Source organism: Cupressus sempervirens, chromosome 1 (genome assembly GCF_028749045.1).
Source record: "Cupressus sempervirens isolate cs-2001-9-10 chromosome 1, ASM2874904v1, whole genome shotgun sequence".
Taxonomy (NCBI): domain Eukaryota; kingdom Viridiplantae; phylum Streptophyta; class Pinopsida; order Cupressales; family Cupressaceae; genus Cupressus; species Cupressus sempervirens.
The window spans coordinates 192,924,848-192,946,503 of NC_143118.1; the positions used below are offsets into that span (position 1 = coordinate 192,924,848).

Here is a 21,656-nt window from a genome sequence, read left to right on the forward strand (position 1 = left end):
AGTAAATCTAAAAAGTGGTGCTTTATTTTATTCATAAATAGATCAAAGTAAATATTTTCTTACAAGGCACATAATAGATGACCACTTTTGGGATATAATGTCCCTTAACAAGCAAGGGCTACTCTACCCATGGGTTGATTCTGGGGTGGTAGTTGTTCCTACCACTTAAGTAAGAATGGATTTCTGCCGGAGCGGTGCTCACTAGGCATTCTTCTCAAAGACCTGATACTTGGATCTGTTAAATAGGTCAAGGCGTGAGCTCACCCAAAGCCTCATTCTATTATTGTTGAATAGAGCTTTGCTCATGTAGCCAAATCGATAGCTGCTACTGTTGTTCCCTCCAAGAAGAAATATAAACCCCTTGCCTGTACCGAGACATCTCATTCACTTCTAGAGCTCTTGCTTTGAAATTTATAATATCATGCTTGCACATTTATACGATTTGGCATTGATATTTTTCCACTCTTCATAGAAGTCAAAACACTGTCACGGTACAGAGTTTCCTCACTAACTTCGCACCAATCACTGGGCTATAATTCTCAATGAGTCAATAGATATCAAACACAATATGCTTCAGAGTTACAGACACAAGGCCATTGACTTTCGGTGACGTTATACAATACATAGTTAGAAGTTGACTTTAATTGACTAATTTCTTGTTAGTTCCTGCCAAGGCAGGAATAGTTATGCATTCATGTCAATCCAAATATGACATTAACACTAACCAATTAAATTCAAGAATTTAAAAAATTATATGAGATTTCAAATGTTTATATCCTTTTCTAATTTTTTATTATTTTATAAATCACATTTTTCATCCACTCTATTGTCTAGACTATTTTTGGTAGGGGAGAAAATTAATTTTCTTCAACAAAAAATACAAATATTTCCTAACAACTTCATCTTGCATTAATAAATGTATTAACTATAACTTTATCTTTTCCAAGTTGATAAGATTTTATTTTTTCAATCATTTTATCTTCCACCTCACACAACATGTCTAATCAATATTAATTATCACAACCTATTAAATATTTTTAATTTCTTATTTTAAATATATTTATTATTAGTTTTACATTGATGTTTATTTTTGACTATTTGATATAAGTTTTTGTTAAAATTTCATGTAATGCATAAGTTCAAATTATATGTGTAACTAATAAATATATCTTTTTAATATAATTTCAATATGTTACATCTTTGTATTTGAATTTATAATTTTTTTAAAGCTTTGCTTTTTTAATAAAAGTAGTTAATTTATTACTATTATTTTATTTTTATAAAAATAAATTAAACAATATTATTTTTTAATTATATTTAATAATAGTGTTTGTAATATGTATAATTGATAAGTGTTACAATTTTTAAATTATATTATTTATTATTAATAATATTTTTATTTAAACAATTTATCATTTAGTTTAAATACATTTAAAACTTAAATATGTATTTTAATATTAAATTAATGATTCTATTTTATATCAAAAAAACATACTAAAGAAATAACCACAAAATAGAAAAAATTCGATTCTAAGAGATATAAAAAAATTTATTAAATTTTTATAAACTATGTATTAAAATTAAATACTTATATTTAGTTTCTTATTTATCACATCATATTTATTCATCAACATCAAATTTATATGTATTGCATCTATTTATTATTTACAAATGTACATATTAAATTATATAGATATTATTTCATAATTTAAAATTACTTAATTTTATGAAAAATTTAGAAATACAAAATATTAAATAGTAAACCTTCTCTAATTGTATAAAATTAAACAATTAGTTTTACTTATAAAATATTTTTATATTTCAATACATTTCATTTTTTCTTATAGAAATGTGAGTTTTAATAATATAAAAAGTAAATTCTTGATTTCATTAATTAAAATATAATATATTTTAACTCTTTATTATAACCATGATTTTATTTTGATTATTTATTTTATCATAAAAAAAAATTATATTTAATTCTCTCTCTCTCTCACACAAAAACTTATGTTGATATCACTCTATCTTACTATTTTATCTCTCTTCCTCTTTCCTCTATATTATCTATCTTTTTTTCCTCTACATATATGTTTATGTTGTAATTGTTGTATATTGCTATTTATCTCTATCTATATCTCTATCTTAATTTTTTTCCAGTGCTAATGATTAAAAATAGTGTGAATTTCATTTGATAATCAAGATGAGAATAATAGATAGTTGGGGGAGTTATTCCAACTACTTATGGTTGTCTAGTAGCATGCATGGTATGCTCAAACATATAATGTGATACTCCAAATGCTTCATCACTTCTTCAAGTTCTATAATTCAAATATTGGTATGAATATCGTTCCTCATTGCACATAATTTAAGTTGTTAATGTAGAAAGTGCAAATTTGTCTAAAGCATATGTATTGATCGTAGTATAATATTAAGTACTTAATGCCATATTGGGGACTTTGGCCTCTTATTCTTGGGCTTAAATGCCTAAAAATGTAATAATATAACATGAGAACTTAACAACAAAATATGAGCCATCCTATCAAATCATAAGTGTATTTCTAGGACGAGAATTTAACAACAAAATATGAGCAATCATATCAGATCACATACATTTCTAAGCAAAAATTAATGCATTCATAATTTTAATTTAGATTCTCACTCATCTACACCTCTACAACCATTATGCGTTAGGCAAGAACTATGACACATTGTGTCTCTCGTAGAGAGTGCATTTGTGCTATAACCCCAATTTTATATTATAACTATTTGGAATTTCCAAACCCACGTCCATTTTATGTTACTTTTTAAAAAAGAGTTTTATGAAATAACCAAAAACTTACGTTTTCTTTTAAAACTAATGCACGTAAATAGAGAATTTCAGAACATGTGGCCACTGCTATCTCATGTGTCCTTTCACATTTTTTATTTTAATCAGGAGAGCCTTGAAATGAAATGATTTAAACAAATTCATGAGCTTAGGGGCTTTCTAATGAATAATTCATCAGGCACAACCTTATTGAAAGTTTTGCAAATGGGGTTGCAAGCAGAGGGGGTTTAACTGGAGGAAGCTCTGTAGTAAGCAAGAGCCACCTGTAGGTAGTACTGGGATTGGTGACCTCCCTGGAATGCAACAAGTGCTAAGTGTTCCATAAAGATATCACTACTCATGAAACATGACACAGTTGAACTGGAATGCAAAAAGTGCTAAGTGTTCCATTTATTACTGTGAGAGATGGATTTACTACTCGTGAAACATGACACGGTTGAACTGGAATGCAAGTGCTAAGTGATACATTTATTACCATTTGGGATGGGTTCACTACTCATGAAACATGACACAGTTGAACTCTGATAGCAATATCACAATGATTAAAACACAACACAAGCAGATAACCATACCTAGCTAATAGCATACAGAACAAAACTTAATTATAATAAAGGTTTGTTCTGCCCTGTAGGGTGTTTTTGCACGAAATTAGAATGTTGTCTAGAATTCCATTGGAAATTAAATTCAATAAAAAGCAACGCTGACTATAATTTGCAGCTGAGGGACTGAGTACTGTCCAATGGGAACAGAATAGCTATCCAATCATTTCCATTTATAATGATTTGGGAAGTAATAATCACAATCTGATTCTCACTTTTAAGTATTACAATTGAAAGGAAAAGGGGAATGGGAAAATATAAATAATGAGCACCGGCATCTGTAAGATGAAACAGAATGGCCTGGCATCTTGTAACTACACCAGGCTGCCTTCTGCATTGAGTTTAGGATGAAATAAGCCAATAGGATAAAACATCCAAAATTCTCTTTGCAAAAGTAGAATTCCAAAACCCATGAAAATCTCCTGCTCGTAGGCATTTTAATGATTCTTATAACAAAACTATGTAGTGCCACAAATCAGCACTACAATACCAGATACAGAAAGCAGAGTATGCCATTTCACTGTCATGCCTCAAATGAGCACCATATTAACATTCTCTTCATGCATAGAGAACTCTTCACTTTCCATATCCAACAAGATACAAGAGTTTGAAAAAACTCTTGCTCTGAACCTCAACAGCAACACACATTTCAAAGCATCTACACTTCTCTGCCACATGGGAGAGATATAATACAATAATTCTAAACCCATTTTCATATTATGGGCACGTGGGACAGACTAACAAAACTCTTTAGACATTGAATATTGCATAACTGCCTTACAGAAAGCCCTCGTGAAATGAATTGACTACAGAAAAGAATGATCAACACCCCCGCTTAGGTAATTCAGTCTACACAAACAAGTCTACTAAAGACCCAAGGTAAAAAATTCATATATTCTCAGCAGTTCAATGGGAATAAATTATGAAGACAAAATTGTTTGCAAGGCCAACTGCTGCTGAGGTTGCAAGGAGGACCACGTTGAAGCAAGCGCAGATGGGGAAAGTGTTTGCTGTAATTGTCTCAGGAGATTCACCATCCGAGCAATAGTATGATCTGTTGCAAGGTCCTTGCCAGCACATAAAACCTGCAAGTTCATATACACGATTAGTGGGCTACAAATCACTAGTTGTGCACAATAACGTAGACAAGAGCCATCATAAAGAAAAAGTTTAGACAAATATTAGGAAGGCTTCCAACCACAATACTTTGCCAGAGCAAAAGATGACAATGACAGAATAATCATCCAAAAGTATGATATCCTCCTTTTGACAAAATCCCCTTTTTATTTGCAGCAATCATGCTACCTCCCAAATATGTGCAAATAACCACCTTTTTAATAGAAACATGTGAATGTGTGCCATTCTTTTGAGACAGAGAATGGAAGCTATGAAAAACACACATTTGGGATTTATTTTTGGTGGCCATTTGAACAGACTTCAAAGTTGAAATAAACCCCACCATAAAATCTATAGGCATGGTTAGTTTAGTAGTTCCTTCAAAAAATATATAAATAAGGAAACACTGGCCACACTTTCAATCAAGCAAGCTATATTTCCCACACCTAAATTATCTCCCCTACTTGGTAATCATTTAAATAAATTTATTGCCATTGAACACAAGGTATACAATGATTGTAATTTAATCTATAATAGAGGAAAATAAAGCAATAAGATACATTAATGAGCATCATTACATTTTTGAGAAGACATCTCACTAGACATTAAGAATTTGACAGACAAACACGTATGGTGAGAATTAACAAACCTCCGCAAATACAGAAACTATTTTAGGTAAATACTGATTGTTGGGTCCAAGAATCTCAGCATCAGACCTGAAATGAGAAGATATCTTAACATAGGCCTTGAGAAATGTGAATGCTAAGAGAGAGTTGTCGTTGCATCAGGTAATGAATTAAAAGAAAGAATCAACTATTTCTCATACTTCATGGACAAATTGACTTTGATTGTATCACAGCTGGATTCAGCAGAAAAGTGAAAGAAAAAAGGAGAAAATTGAAAGAAAAAAAATATAACTATGAACCCAAATCAGAAACCTACCGTTCAACCATGGAGCATAATTGTTCATGGACAATTTTGGCTTCAATTAAATCACCTTTTATAGGCAAACAACTTAGCCAAGCAGGAATAACCTACATTTCCACAAGATGATTGCAATTACTCAAAAGCAGATTATCTCCTACTTATCAATAGATTTAAAAATATTAATAGATATCAAGAAAGGGTGGATATTGCACCCCAAAAGTTGAATTCATAATCATTTAACAGTAAAAAATAAGGAGAATAAATTTTAGTTCATCCAGGAAAACGAAACAACCAATAAAAACACTTACAGAGGACAATGATTTTGCTTAACTATACAGTAGGAGATGAGAAAATAAGAACACAATTGCAAACTTGTGGAGCATCAAACAATCACACCAATTGCAACTTACTTGTGCAGCATCAATTCTGTCACGATGAAATTGACAAATTTTCCCTAATGCAGAAACTGCATTGTCAGTTGCCATTATATTCTCACCATCCCGTGCATTTGTTTGACTTATTACTACATTCAGTCTGGAAAGTGCCTCTGCAAGAAAAACCCATAGCCATCAGAATGAAGAGGTATGAACAATGTCTTGTCAACAAGCCTAGTACTCAAAGATCCAAGGGTCAATCATACCTCCAACAAGAGGCTTGAATTTGGGTCCACCAAATTCAGCACATACCCCAATACCATAAACAGCAGCCTAGAACAATTTCCAATGAAGTAAAGCCGAGAGGCAACCAAGAAAAGCATGTCAGAAACAGTGCAACATGTCAAATCAAAACAAAACTAAGGAGCACATTAAACAGAAACGAACAAGAACTTATCCAATCTCAATACCTGGCGCACATCTGCATTAGAATCACTGCAAGCTTCTAGTAAGAAAGGCAAATATGTGTCATAATATCTGCAAACAAGGCAAAAATTTAATGACTTATGAGGAGATAAAAAGAATCAAACGCCTATTTTCAGAATCTCATCTTACTTTACAGCCGCTTCCTGACACTGTTCAGCCACATCATCAAAAATACAAATTGCAATTCTTCTTTCTTCGGCTGTTTTATCCTTCCCCTGAAAAGAATTTAAGAGAAAAGCTTCAATAAAGCAAATTTCAGATCCACTCAGTTTCTAATATGTAATTAGTAAGACATATTTAGACATGAAAGATCTAAAATTATACACAATCATTAATGTAGGATGGGAAAAATAAAATTCAGTTATTTGAGTGCCATATTGCAAAAAAAATACTACTGCCATCAATGATAGTTTCTTGATACCAAAGCCTCAATAGTCAGAGTAAACCTTAGCACATCCTTAGACAAAGCAAATATAAAAAATCAACAATGCATACACCTAAGCTAAATGCTTAATCTAAAAGGACTTACCCACATAGGTGTTATATAAGAGGAAAGTTCATCAAAGAATGGCAAGAACGAGGATTTAAAGGTCTTAATAAGTGTTCCTATGCATTCACCAACCTGCAAGAAGTAAATAATAATATGTTTTTTGAGTCATAAAACAATCTTGTAGATCTAATCTTTAAAAGCTCCTACTCAAGCCAAAATCTCATTTTGTCAATTAAAATTTTAGATTCCATATATCATTAACAAACATCAATGTAAAAATAAATGATGTAAACTAAAATTTCTCACTTGATCAAAAACTTCTTCTTCCTGCTCATTTTCCTCTTGGAGTATTTCCCCTTCCTCTGCATCAAAGTCCTCAGCTTTTGTCCTCTCTGTACGTTCCCTCTTTCGAGTTGCACTGGCTGTTATTACTTGCTTGATTTCATCCACTATTGACTTGACTTGTCCTTGATCAAGCAAGGTACCTGATATCTGTATAAGGTAACCATCAAAATTTTGGTATCGTCAGGATCCAAGCACATACATTGGTACTTACTAATCAGAATACCCATGACAACTATACTTTGATACTAAGAAATGGAACATTAAAAAATGGATCATATTCGAGAATAAACATTAAATTAAACCAACAGACTCCAAACTAAAGCATCTAGTCAGACATTAAATCAACTACTAATAATGACTAAACAGGACTCATTTGAACCAAGGTGATACATATAGAATCTAGATACAAGTGCAAATTACTAACATAGTAGATTTCAAAGAGAACAAGCATATACAGCACATATCCATAGCATCATTACAAATCTATGATTATCTTGTGTCATTGCAGGCCTAGAATGCATGCACCAAGGCTATTATGCTTTAACAAGACCAGCTACAGGAAAAAAAACAATACAAATCTAAAAATATCTCACCTGTATGCATTCATTCAATGCATCCAGCATGCTAGAACAAATTTCAGTCTCAGGTTCCTGGACAATTGACTAAATCTTGTCAGTAAAATACACTTCCTAACACCAAAGAAATAGAACTCGTAAACAGTACAGATAATACAATGATCCAAGAAGTGACGCCATCTGGCAATGTCCAAATGACCTTGTGCAAAGCCTCAACCAAAGCAGGTACAATGTAATCTGACAGTTGTTTAATATAGGTTTGATCCCTTCCCTGTGCCTGTCCCTTCTCCACAGCTAGTTTGGCAGACTGCAATAGCTCTGGCATTGCTGAATTTAAAAACACACAAATCTAGCATCAAAACCATGAACAGAGAAAGATAGTGCTGTTTTAGCTCCAGAAAAGTTAAGTACTTGATACCTGAAACAGCAGCTTTGCGAACTTCTTCATGGAAGTAAAATTTCAGAAGTGGAACCAACGTTGGGGCAACCTGTACATAAGGGAGTATATCGACAATCAGTACATGGATCTTGCCAAGAGAATTTTTGCTCCAAATCTAGAAACCTACAAAATAAACAGAAGATTGAACAACTGACCTGATCGATCCATGGAAAGAAGCCCTCTTTTAATTCATCAGCATAGCAACACAGCATGTTACATGCTGTTGCCTTCTCCTCCAAAACACTCGTCTTAATACCAATCTTTTTATCTCCTAGGGTGATAGTCTCCACACTGATCACATCACAACAAATTCAAGCATATTGACATACTTTAACATAGACTGACAGGTAAATAAAAAATACTCTCATTTTATCAACATTACATTACTAATGAACTAAACTGCACAAACTAGACCCCTCGTTTCCAGCAGGTACCACACAGGAACAAACAAACAAAAATATAAAAATTTCAGTTGTAATTTTACTCGAATGGCAGTGAAGATAGGATGTGCGAGGTGAATAGTAGTTCTCTCCTTCCATGTCCATCTCCATTTACAATGATGTGGTGAATGGTTGAGGGCTATTTATTTTAAAGCAGTAATCAAAACATGAAAGCAAGGAAGTAATATGGTAATAAAATTAATAAAAATGAATGGTACAAAATTACAAATAATATATTGTTAACAATAAAACAGTTATATATTATAATATTAAATACCATTGTCTACTGTAGAGTCTTGTGCCTGCTGTTGATTGACAAATGGTTAAATTATTAACAAATCTTTGGAGCTATTGCAATGCCCTTGCAAATTTGTAGATGCACATAAAAGGCAGTGACCAGTCATAAAAAACAAAATACCAATCCATTAACAACTGCAGTCGGATTATGAGAAAGGAAAGTTAATGTGTGGCATTTATTTCAAGTTTTTCATTTGAGCAAGCCACACAAGCACATCAGATGGCATTGAAAAAAACCACATTTGAGTTTTACCCCTAGTGAGAGTTTGACCCGCAATTGTTGGCAAGTTTGGCACTTTATCAGTCACGACTCATAACTTATGGTTACTGCTTGAATTTTGCAATAACTAGGGGCTAAGCAATACCTTCAAGTACTCATTTAGCTTTTCACACGCCTAAACAAGGATTTGGAAGTCCTGTAAGTTCTTGCAGAGTTTTGCTACTATGTTACCTCATAAAGATGGATAAGATAAGTCAGTTTTTAACTTTTCATCTAGATGGTTAACAAATACAATTGTAAAGACATGCAATTAACTTAGTAAGCACAGTTATACTAATCTATTGTGCAACAAACTCATTAGTAGAATACCATCAAAAGAGGACATTAAGCGTGGAACATTTTCCTTTTGTCACATTTAACAAAAAATTCAATTTATAAAATCAAATATGTAAATACTAAATATTCTAACAGCAGTGTCATATAAAGAAATGGTTGTTTGCCCTCTTAAAAAATTTAGGTTGCCAATATAATTTTTATTTATATTAATTAAATGACCCATCCAGCATAAACAGCCTATAACACTCCACATTTAATTAGTAAAGTTACAAAAACTTAATGCGCAGGACTAAAACCAAAACAATCACTGCCATTCCACCTACAATAACACAAAATTCAAGTATGGCTCACCTCTCATCATCAGAATCATCAATATCATTATCAGAATCTGCGGAAGTGATGGTCACGTCTGGCTTTAGCTGGGCAGACTGAAGAAGTGGAGGCATCACAACATTCATATAAGGAAGGAAATCTTGTCCCAAACACTTGCAAAGCCTTGCCCATGCCTGCTCAAAAACACCAAATTGTTCAAAAATATGTCAGGAAAAATATCCACAATCGAAGTGAGAAATGACTAATCAATTATAATTTTCAAAGTGTACGACACATTGGTGAGAATTCTTGCCAGTAAGGCAATTACTAGGAAGGAATCATACCTAGCACTACCTTTTATGCCATTAATTCTCAATGTAAACAAGGAATAACTTGCAAATTTTTGAGACGGTAACATAATAGAATTCAGTAGATCATATTAGTCAAAAGAGGAATAAGAGGCCTTAACACCTTAACTGCATAAAGATGCTTTAAGCAATACCTTAGAAACATAAGAACCATCTATAAGAAACAGCTGTCTTAGAATTTCTGAAGCCTAGGAACCACCTATAATGTACTAATGACTTACAGGCTTTCCCATTAACATGAGAACCCAATGCATGATCAACAGCCCTTTGACTTCAAAAAAACAGTCAACCTCACACTACAATAACTTCAACAATTCATGAAATAAGGTCAAAATTGCTTTACAATCTGCAATAAGGAATAATTTCGAAAGATATCATTTCACATCTATAATGCATACAGAATAAGTATTTGTCATAACAAACTCAAGATCGAGTAAAGAGAATAAAATCCAATAAACCTGCATGTTTTGGGTTTCAACAAATAAATCACACTAAATGTTGTAGTTGGAAATTTAGACAATGTCTCAACATTCAGGTCATCTCTCTAGGGGCAGAAATTAATAAACTATATATTAACATTGAAAAATTTTGAAATAATAAACTATCCGTGAATCCAATCATGAGATTGAAGACTCTCCTTCAGCATTTTTTTTGCAACAGAAGTATTCTAGTCATGGCCTTTTTTCAATCAAGCCATACAGCAAAAAAATGTGTTCTAAAAGCAATTCTTGATAATTTTGACCCAAAAACAAGAAACAGAATACTGGAAAAAGTCAAAGATAGTTGGCTGCTCAGACTCCATAATAACTTGTTCCTAATAGATACGAACAAAATATAGCACACTGATATAAACAGAAAACTGCTACAAAATAATGCCATTACTGCTTCACACCCAACCTTGGAAACTATTCATAAGTACCATAACTCAAACATGGTTAGCCTACTATTTTACTACCAAACAAATCATCCATACAACAAAATGCTTTAAATATTAAGTGTGCTATTAATTTATTATAAATAAAGAAAAAATATTAACATACTTGTAGCATGTAGCTTATGGTTGGGTCATCCGCCTCCATCTGAGATCCTTGTAGTGTCATGAGCACCTCCATTACCTGCATGAAGCCAACTGAGCATGAAAAGCATAGTTTGGAAAGAACCCCTATCAGCAGCATAGAATTTTAAAAACTAACAAGGTGGAAAGGCCTTTCTTACTTATTGCATGTTCCAGTTTAAAATGCACAATAAGGCCAGCATAGTTTCAGTTATAAAATTAGCAAAAAAACATACAGGGAAAACCATTCATGACGATCAATAGATCCAGGTACAAAAAAGACAGCACAAACAATCTTTTGCACATTGTTCACTAACTCCACCCTTAAAGAACCATCTTTTGTTCTTATCTTCTTCTTAAGCACTTCATCACATAAGCCAAGAATGAATAAACATGTTGTATCTGCATGGATCTTACATATTAACTATTTTCTATAAGTATGCACCTGTTTAGCATCATCTCTAAATTTATCCTTTCCAACTGCCATTCCGACCAGGCTAATGCATTCCATAGCCTTGGCACGCAGCATACGGTTAGCTTTATCAGTAGCATTTAGTAATATGGCTTTCAAATAAGGCATAACTGCATCATAATACTTCTGAAATTGCTCCTGTGAACCAAAACACATATCACTACATTAATTACATTCTGGCTATCAAATAAGTGATGACACTGGTATTTATCTATGTCCAATGTTGAAATAACAAGTCAGCCTTTACAGTGCACCTGGGAAGAATCAGCAACAGATGCTAAAGCTGTCAAAGCGCCCTCCTGCACCATCTGCTTCCCATTCTGATAAGAGATGTCATGATTTGTTATATAGTTCATTAAAATGCTCCAACAATGTAAGTGCAAAGAAACTAATAATTGAGAACTTACTTGTAAAAGAACAAGCAGCTTGCTCACTATGCCATCCAAGTAAGGAGTCAAAATATCTGGTGTGCAATTTTCACTGAAGTTAAGCACTGCTGAAGCTGCATGTGCCTGTTTGTTATAAAAACTCAAACAATATCATTGAAAAGCTAATGATAATGGCAAATCTTAGATGCTGATTGCTGATGTGGCTATCAAAAAATCCCATATCATCAACAAAAAACAAACCACAATAACCTTTAACACCCCTAGAAAAGTGATAAAACTTTACTTCCTTACACTACTCAACATTTTAATTTCCCATATGACATTATTGATACAGTAATGAATATTCTAAATTCTTGTAAAGCATTATTAATTACAAGCATTTAACAAAATAAGGTTTCCAGATGACAAAATTTAGTGGTCCACCAACCAAAAAATCAATGTCCAATGAAAACTGTGTTTGGACAAGATCCATCTCACTATCATTCTACAAATATTCATTGCAAAATTTATTTATTTAAATTCGACTGCCAATGATCCAGTCCATGGAATATATTATTGATTTTGTAGAGTTTCTAACCTCAACATGACATTTTGCTTTCCAATTCATACGATTCTTCACCTTGAAAATCTTCAAGGCAAATAAAAGGGTAACAAAGAAAAAGGCTACTGTTTGCAGTTAATCCTGGAATTTCATTAGCTAATGATCCAGTCCATGAAATATAGTATTGATTTTGTAGAGTTTCTAACCTCAACATGACATTTTGCTTTCCAATTCATACTAGTCTTCACCTTGAAAATCTTCAAGGCAAATAAAAGGGTAACAAAGGAAAAAGCTACCGTTCACAGTTAATCCTAAAAACTCTACATGCACCAAACGTGACCAGGCTAAACAACCTTGCCAAGAAAAGGATTGTATAGTTCAATAGATAGGAATAACAGTGAACTCCCTCAATTGGATTATATATATCATATAAAAGATTAACGCAGAACCTTACAGTTACACTCAATATTGATAACAAAACAAAACGGTAACAGATCATGTAATGGCACTCAATTGTTTTACTTCAGGTATGCTGAAAGCCAATGCAAAATTGTGTCCAATTTTAAACTAACTTTTGATGTCACATCAGGTATAGGATTTGACCTACTGCAAGTGAACCTTCTGTTGCAAGAAGGCTGTCATTAGTAACTAAGAAAATAAAACTAAAGCACTGATGCCATAGGCTAGAATATAGTCCAAAGTATAACATAACTTTACACTGATGTCTCTCAAATCTAAACAAACTTCATTGACACCTATTCCCTAACAATCTACGAAGAAGAATTTAGAAACAAACATACAGAACCAATTTTATTAACTCGTGTGGCTGACATGTCATGCCACTCTAGATGCTACTTCTATACACAGATTTCATCCTAAATTATTCCTGTGCCTACTACAAGTGCAGGCAATTATATGCAATAACAAAATTAAATTTTAGAACTGAAGGAAACATGACTTCACATTTCTGAGGGCCATTAAAACAATGCTATACAAATAAAATCAGATGTCAAATTTATAGCTATAATGCTTTACTCTGACAGGGAGCAATACCAATCAAACATTAGTTCAAAACACACATGTCAAAATCCTTAACCAAATAGTGAGATTGCAATCACATTTCAACAAGCCAACTTAAAGCACTAATTATTCTAATTGAGGCATCAATATTATCATATTATCATAATGATCTAATATGATTTGAGAAATAAAATGCAGCAATTAATCAGAATACTATTATGCTTTGAAATAGAGAAATGCAGCAATTAATCAAAATATTGCTTGAGTTGACCTGCACTCGGGGGTTCTGAAAATCATCCATTGCTCCAGCCAGTGCAGGCAGAACCTGCTGATGATATTGCTGTTGCAAATCTGGACCAAGATCTGTTGAGAGCTGACCGATAGCATTGATAGCCGCCCATCGCACACGGGGATGGGGATCTTGGAAAGAGTTCAAAACCATGTTGACAACTTGCTCAAGATTCTTTATCATCACCTGTTTGCAAATAATACCAAGTTTGTGGTTAGTAAACAAATACTATTATTGTACCACTTATTGCTCAAATCTAGAAATGCTAAAAACTTGCATATAGAACATGAAGCAACAACAAATTCAGTGATTGATCACCAGGATACATACTTAATCCAAATAATCAGTTGGGAATCCCCAGTAGAACAGTTGACAAAACCCAAAGCCAGGGATAAGATGAGGGTACCTAATTGATGTAATCCATTATTCAAGAATACCCAACTGGTATAATGTATTGGTTCAGTATGCCAATACCATATATTAAATCAGTTGGCCTAATTAAAATGCAAATCATGTAACTGACCCACTTACAATATCTCCCAGTATAATCATTGTAATTGGTCTGATTAAAATGCTTACAGTCTAATTGATGCATTCAATCAGTGTGGGTTATTCAAATTATATACTAGGACTTGATTATATATAAACTTCCAGTCATACAGTGGCTCATTGGCAAATGCCAATGTGATACAAAGATTCAGTTGAGAATATCATACGGGATTCAATTGATCAACAAATCTAATTCATATTAACTTTTACCAATGAACAATGATAAAGTGCTGATAAGGTGCTAGCTTATAAACATAACCCTCTCTCTATTGGCAAAAGGCACCAATCTAACGTTTTCCCAATTAAAATTTATTAGTAAAGACAAGTTTCATCTGGCAGTTAGAAAATTAAAACTTAGAATATGTACCTTAGCACAGCCTTCAGCAATTTGAGCAAGAGTGATGAGAGCAGCATGATGCTTACGCCAATCAGGATCAGCCAGATAAACAGGAAGCAACTCAGATGCAACAGGCACAATAGTATTCCCTCCCAGAGAAATGGCTAACCGATCCAAGCATTCCTGCCCGACATTGTAATTGCTGGACTCCCCGGCATCTTCATCCTCAGTGTTTGCTGCATGCCAGGCCAGATCATCCTCAATGTCAAGAAGCATTTTCATCAGTATAGCAAAAAGCCTACCAATAAACTGTGGCAGTTTTCTCATCATTCCAGGTGCCCGTTCCCTTGCCTCGGCAAGAGTAATAATGAATTCGATGGCAAGATGACGTGTCCCCTCTTCAAGGGATTCTGCCTCGGCAATCTGCAGCATAGAGCCAACTACTTCCACAATCTGCCGCCTCAAGAACCGTGGCTCAGTGCCAGCTAGTTCAATAAACATTTCAAGAGCCTCCTGTGCAGTAACCTCCTCGTTGTGGTTGAGAGCCTCAGTGAGAGTCTGCATCATAGCAGGCAGCAGGTCTTGGAACCGTTCCCTGTCCTGCGGTGACTCGATTGTCTGAACAAAATTAGTAGTCGCCCCTAAGGCTGCAATGCGCACATCAGAGGGAGCAGGTGGACTGAGGCACTGATGGAAGACAGTATGAAGTGTGCTCAAATACGGGTGCAGGTGATCACCGATGTACTGAGACAGCTGTGCAAACATGAGAAGTGCGGATTCTTTAAGCCTAGGAGAATCGGAGCTTACGCACTGGAACATGAAGGGCAACAACTCTGGCCACTGACCTTCCTCGATGATCGACGCAGCAAGCTCCGCAACAGTATCACAGAGCTTTTTGACTATTGTTTTGACTTCCTCCCTTTGCACACAGAGAAGCAGGTGCCCTTTGACTGCAGTCTGAGTGGACGGCTGTAGACGGGGCCAGATATAAGTCTCGTCTCGGGTAATCTGCTTACGCAGCAATATAGCCGCCATGGCCCTGATTTCAACTTTGCCACAAGATTGTAGGACATGGACTAGCTTTAAAGCCAGTGCATCGGGATGCTTCTCCTTGCAAGCATTAAACAGAACCTCCGCCTGACCTCGCTGCTCGTTGCCGGCGCTCATCAGATGAGTTATAAGGGCTTCAAAAGCGGCTGGATCAGCCCCCAGAACGGCATTAATCTGCCCCTGCAGCACTTCTGCTGACATCGCCTCCATGATGCTAATAAGCCACAAGAAAAGATAGACCCTTTAAAGACAATCGACAAGCAACAATACAGTAGTTTCTAGCAAAGACAACATCTTGTCCAAGCAAATTACGAATACCTGTTGCTTAAATCTTTAGTCAAACTACAAAAAACCCTACTCCGCAGTTATCATCATTTATCTACAAGAAAGATTATTTGATCGCTAAACAACAAGAAAAGCAAAACTCCTTCCAAGATAGATTATACGAAACATCAAAAAAACTCTATTTCAACAACAATCCAAGGGCAAAAATAATCCTCAAGAAATATACAGTCATAAAAAACTTCATTACAATCCATGCGCAACAACACGATCCTTTCGTAGTTGATTACAGACAAAGATTCTTTCCAGAACAGAAAACCCTACTTCAAGAGGCATAAACAAAGAAACGGTTTCACCAAAAGATAAATCGAAACAGAGTTTAAAGAGAAATCAGTTACCTGTTAAATCGAAATAGATCCGATCCTACAAATCAAAAGTTTCCTCTCTGCAGAGCGGGGAAGGGTTTTTGATAGCTCTCTGCAGAGACTCGTCACAAATCTTCTTTACGTCCCTTCTTTTGAAGCCCTAAAAGTTGTGGAGGTTTTGGTTATTAAAAGGTTGGAGGGAAAGTAGAAATTTCAAGGAACAAGTGTTTCTCGAACAACAATTCTTATTTAATTTTCTGAAATTTAGATATTGCGCCCACGTTGTAATCGTCCTGTCTTTATTTGAGCGTTATCTGAATCAATGGGTGTTCGGAATCTTTAATTTGCTCACATGAAATTCCATGTCATTTAACAACCATGTTCATATCTATCTATTTCTGCTATAAAACTACAATTCAACGAGGATTGCTTCTTTTGGAAGAAAAACATGCATGAAAATTAACTATAATTGTCTCTTGGTGATGTCATTAAGATCCAAGTTAGTTTTGATTATTGAAATAGATTGCAATTTGGGGTTCTTAATCTATAATCATGTCATTACAATTTAGTTGAGTTGGAATATTTTTTATTTAATCTAAGAAGAAAAATCATTTAGCTCAATTGGGTTAGATTATTAATGTGACTTATTTTATTCAAAATATAAGAATATTAAATTCAATAAAATCAACAAAACCTTATAATAAGTATTATTTCGCGTATTGCAATAAATATTGTTTCTTATTATCAGAAAATTTGTATATTTGTGTCTTTTTTTATTATTTATATTTTAGACTTCTTGCAATTAGACTATGATTTAGGCAATAAGAAGTCTGTGTGACATATTCTCATATGACTTTAGTTTGCAACATTATTTTATTGTAAACTCGTTATCCCGTGTCTTTAAAGAATAACTTTGATTGCTAGATCTTCCATTCTCTACTTTGAATCAAATCAAAGAGTGGAGTTTAGCCCAAATTATTTTCCATACTCATGGATTCAAACTCTGGACTTTTTCAATTCTATTCATTTCTTCACATTATTTGTTGTGGGTTGGCATAGTGCATATTTGTTTTGATTTTTTGGTTTCCTTATTGTATTTTAGTACTTCCATTATTCTGTTTGAATTAATGCTTCCATGTATTTTTCACTTGTTCTCATGCACATCATTACAAAGGCATCATTGAATGATATAATTGTACTATCATAGCATGCATTATCACAGGCATGCTTGCATTCTTATATGTCATCTTTAACTACTTTGTAATTATTTAATTAAAATGCTTAAGGGTTTTATTGGGAGAGCGTGACCCTTGAGTTATTACATGGTGTTTATAAACACCACACTAATGCAAATACAATTATAACAAAGCGAGGTAAATTCTCAATGTCATTGATTTGTTTTTTATTTAACTTAGGTACATCCCAAAAAAAAAAAAATTGCACCAAATAATTTTCATGCTCGTAGAGGTCAATTTCATGGGCATCCAACTAAATTAGAAGATGATACAAACAATTTACAAATTTGCATTCATCTAATTGAGCCCTAAAATTTATGGTTGTGATGTTGTAAATTGCATATGCATGCAATTCTAGATGCTCATCTAAGCCTCATTCTAGTGTTTCTAGACCCGCATGCTTGATTATCCTTACACTAGTTCAAATTTTGGCTTCTCTACATTTTTGGACCTTGGATCCTTGACCTTGGGTTTGTTGGGAGGTCAAGGTCATACAAGGTCATTTGGGGTGACCTTACCCTAGTAAATAGGGCCCAAATTAAAATCACTTAACAACTAGCTTGTAAGAGTGAGAAAACTTCACCCCCTATCATTTCACAAGCAAGTGATCATTCAAACACGCATCTTCAATTCAAATTTGAGCACATCTTAAGAGTAAGTGATCAATCATCACCCATCCAAGGCATTAAAGATGAGAAGTAAAGCTTGTCTCTAAAGCATTGATAATAGCATCCATGATCATTTTTTCGTAAAGTCAACTTTACAAGTCAATATTGACATCTTTATAAGAATTTTAAGACAAAGAAGATTTTATGTAGGAATAATAAATTTAAATTTTAGGCCCAGCCTCTACTACATTACAACATGATTTCATTTTCAATTCAAGTTGTTTAATTTCATAGCTAATTCCAAAATTGGGGTTTGACCTATGCAAACCCCCCATCAACCCATTAATTTTTTTCTTATATCGTTTATAGATGATAAACTACAAAGGCATGACATTAGATTTAGACTTCGAAGATATAGACCTACATGTCCTCATTTTATAGATCTAAAAAGGCAATGTCTACACCTCACTAGTTGTTATAGTTATGAACACTTTGGTTGAAACTTTTGAGAGAACTTCTAAGCAACATCTTAATCCCAAATCTTCCAATTTATGTCTGTGTTTGGTGCATCTAAGTCATATTTCCCAGACCAACATAGTCCCTCATATATCGACTTAGATATTGATAATAGGTTCCTCTTTGCTTTTAATTTCTAGAACTATTTTGGTGCCTACATATATATTTTTGCTTGGCTTTGTATATGCTCAAAACCCTCATTTTTTCATCATTTTCCTATCTTTCACATTCACTTTACATAATAGTCATTTCATTTTCAACTTCCCCACCAAGGACTCTTTGATATGCTTTGTGCACAATATCTCAAGCCAAGTGTATCACTCCTTCCCAATGTGATCAAAGAGGAAATAGGCTTGGTTTCATAGTTTATATGCATAAACTAGCAAACCTAATTTCTCAACATTAAATTTTGATGAACCTAATACATCTTATAGCCCTTGTATTTTTAATTTTCATATTTAGATCTTACTTATATATAAAATTACAATCATATTTCATTTGTGCAATTGTTAATTAATCAATCTACTAAGAATTTGCATTGTTTAGATATTTATTTTATGTTTATCTTTGTGCATGAATTTTATGACCTTTAGTCCTACATTTGATAATCTCATGAGAAGATTCCATGGACTTATGGCCTCTGAAATTTAATTACCTGATGTATAGATCCTTGACTAGCATATTCTATGGGAACTTAAGTGAAACCTCTATGTGTACACATGACATACCTAACATTGTGGAGATCCATTGTTCTCATATTTCTCATGACGAGGATGACTCATTAATGTGACTATCTCCTAACCAACTAGGAAAGTTGTTAGTGACTTCGATAGGCTTGGACATTAGGTGGGTCAATAATACTCAAATAGTGAGGGAATCTCCTTGGTTGAAGCATTGAGGAGAGTGATTCAAATCGGTCAATGTGGTGTAGAAGTGTTGTGTGGTGTTTCTCATATTGTTGATATAATACTATTCCTGTAAAAATTTGTGTCAAAGTTTCCAAATTTCTCCAATCCTACAAACAATATTGATGGTTCTTCTCATAGACAAATGTCATTTCATAGTGTGTATGTATAGACACCACCTATCATAGGTAACTCTTCACAAAACATCAATCCAACACATATTAGCCTCAAAAGAATCTCATTCATTCAAAACTCCTATACACCTCCTTCCACGAGTCTTCCATTGTATTTCCCAACCATCCCCTTTACCCATTAAACACAATGTTCCACTCTCCTACTCAATTTCTCACAATGTTTCACTTCTTTCATAATCAAGAATGTTCACTACCAATTTATCCATTAAATCTATCATCAATAGCCTAGGTCAAAGTGGCTCATCCTTACAACAACAATTGGATTCTATAACCCAATTCAAATTCAATATTCCAACGTGTGTTATAAATAGGCCACTTTCCTATGAAATTGTTCATATCATTATCCCTCAATATATGAAAATCCTCAATTGGAGTTATCTAATGATAAATGTTATCCCTTGACTTGTGTGTAACATTTCAAACCTATGTGACTTCTCAAATGATAATAGAGTCGTCACTTTATTATTCACTAGAGCATTTAATGTGAAGGTCTTGCAATTGCATTGTTCTTTGCCCCTCTATTCTACTAACTCTCTTTAAAAAATTCTATATTTATGTAACAATTCTAAAATAATATTGATGCTCGAATAACTTTGACTAGTTTAATTAATCATAAGAAAGTGACAAATTTTATTGGTAGATATAAACACTTGAATGCCCAAATTTCCTATATGTGCCTAGTGGTGATGTTCAAAGAGTTTTCATTTCTAATTTTCAAAAAGTCATTAGATACAAGTTGTTGTTTTTAAAATTTACATATTTTATTTAATTGTGTACAATTCTTTGTAATTATCAACTTCAAGTGGGGTAATTTGTATTGTTTTCATAAATGGCTCCAATTGATAAGAACCATGTTGCTCAACAATCATTTCAAATGTTCAAAAAGAAAAATAAAGTATTCACAAAAATTAATAACATCTCTTCAATCATGTTGATATGCAAGTGCCAACTACAACATTAAACATTATTTCTTTGTCATCAATCCCTACATATCATGTTTTTGTGTCATTTTATAAATCTCTACATAATATTATGCTTAAGTTGATTTATGCTATTTATTTAAATTTCCTCCCATAAAGCCTATCAATCATTTCAAATCCTTTTTAGTTTATTTTGACCTCGAAGTCATTTGCCAATACTATTATCAAATTGGTTTTGATAGTAAAAGAGTTCTAGGTTGGAACATCTTATTCAGAAACTTATTGATTCTAATATCATAAATTTAGAGGGTGTAAAATATAAGGTAAATAAATCCTCAAGAACCCCTAAACAAAACTTATAAATGTGAACACTAATCCCTTTCCTTCTTTGTTAGAAATAGGTAATATCAGTATTCTACAAACATTTGTCCATGACTGAATATTGTTAATTACATTATAACATGCATATGAAAGCAAACTAACAATGTTGAACAATAGTAATAATCATACACAAAGAGAACTCATAACACCATATTTTGTTAACCAAGGAAACCTTGGACAAGGGAAAACCCCAACGGGGATGGTACCCACAAAATGATCCACCAAACAAAAGAATATGGTTAAGGATATTGACCCTCTTAGGAGTCTATGAAGTACATATAGTGTCAAGATCCTTGTTAGAGGACTAAGCCATGTTAAAAGCCTCAACCCTATTAGGAGTTGGTATATACAATTACAAAACATGTGCAAGAAGAGCCCACTACCCAAACATGCAGTTA

General features: G+C 33.6%; 1 protein-coding gene across 1 annotated transcript; it reads right to left on the bottom strand.

The window, feature by feature from the left end:
- Positions 1–3,569: 3,569 nt before the first annotated feature.
- On the bottom strand, positions 3,570–16,931 carry LOC149576768 (uncharacterized). The gene is made up of 21 exons (XM_089819783.1): positions 16,533–16,931; positions 14,833–16,066; positions 13,899–14,102; positions 12,085–12,189; positions 11,932–11,997; positions 11,651–11,815; positions 11,192–11,266; positions 9,823–9,977; positions 8,334–8,469; positions 8,158–8,227; positions 7,939–8,066; positions 7,758–7,814; positions 7,126–7,311; positions 6,859–6,951; positions 6,459–6,544; positions 6,314–6,380; positions 6,110–6,176; positions 5,880–6,016; positions 5,485–5,576; positions 5,192–5,258; positions 3,570–4,511 (listed from the first exon to the last, which is right to left on the bottom strand). Exons 2-21 carry the CDS (start codon positions 16,060–16,062, stop codon positions 4,347–4,349), a joined length of 3,351 nt encoding a protein of 1,116 aa, XP_089675909.1. The 5' UTR covers positions 16,063–16,066; positions 16,533–16,931; the 3' UTR covers positions 3,570–4,346.
- Positions 16,932–21,656: the final 4,725 nt, after the last annotated feature.

What these genes read in the sequence shown, in the direction of transcription:
- LOC149576768 (XM_089819783.1), bottom strand. Translation starts at nt 16,062, where the DNA reads ATGGAGGCGATGTCAGCAGAAGTGCTGCAGGGGCAGATTAATGCCGTT. An exon ending in TTGCTGAAGGCTGTGCTAAG is followed by an intron (nt 14,103 to 14,832) that starts GTACATATTCTA and finishes ATTTGCAAACAG; the next exon opens with GTGATGATAAAGAATCTTGA. An exon ending in TTATGCTCCATGGTTGAACG is followed by an intron (nt 5,259 to 5,484) that starts GTAGGTTTCTGA and finishes TTCTCATTTCAG; the next exon opens with GTCTGATGCTGAGATTCTTG.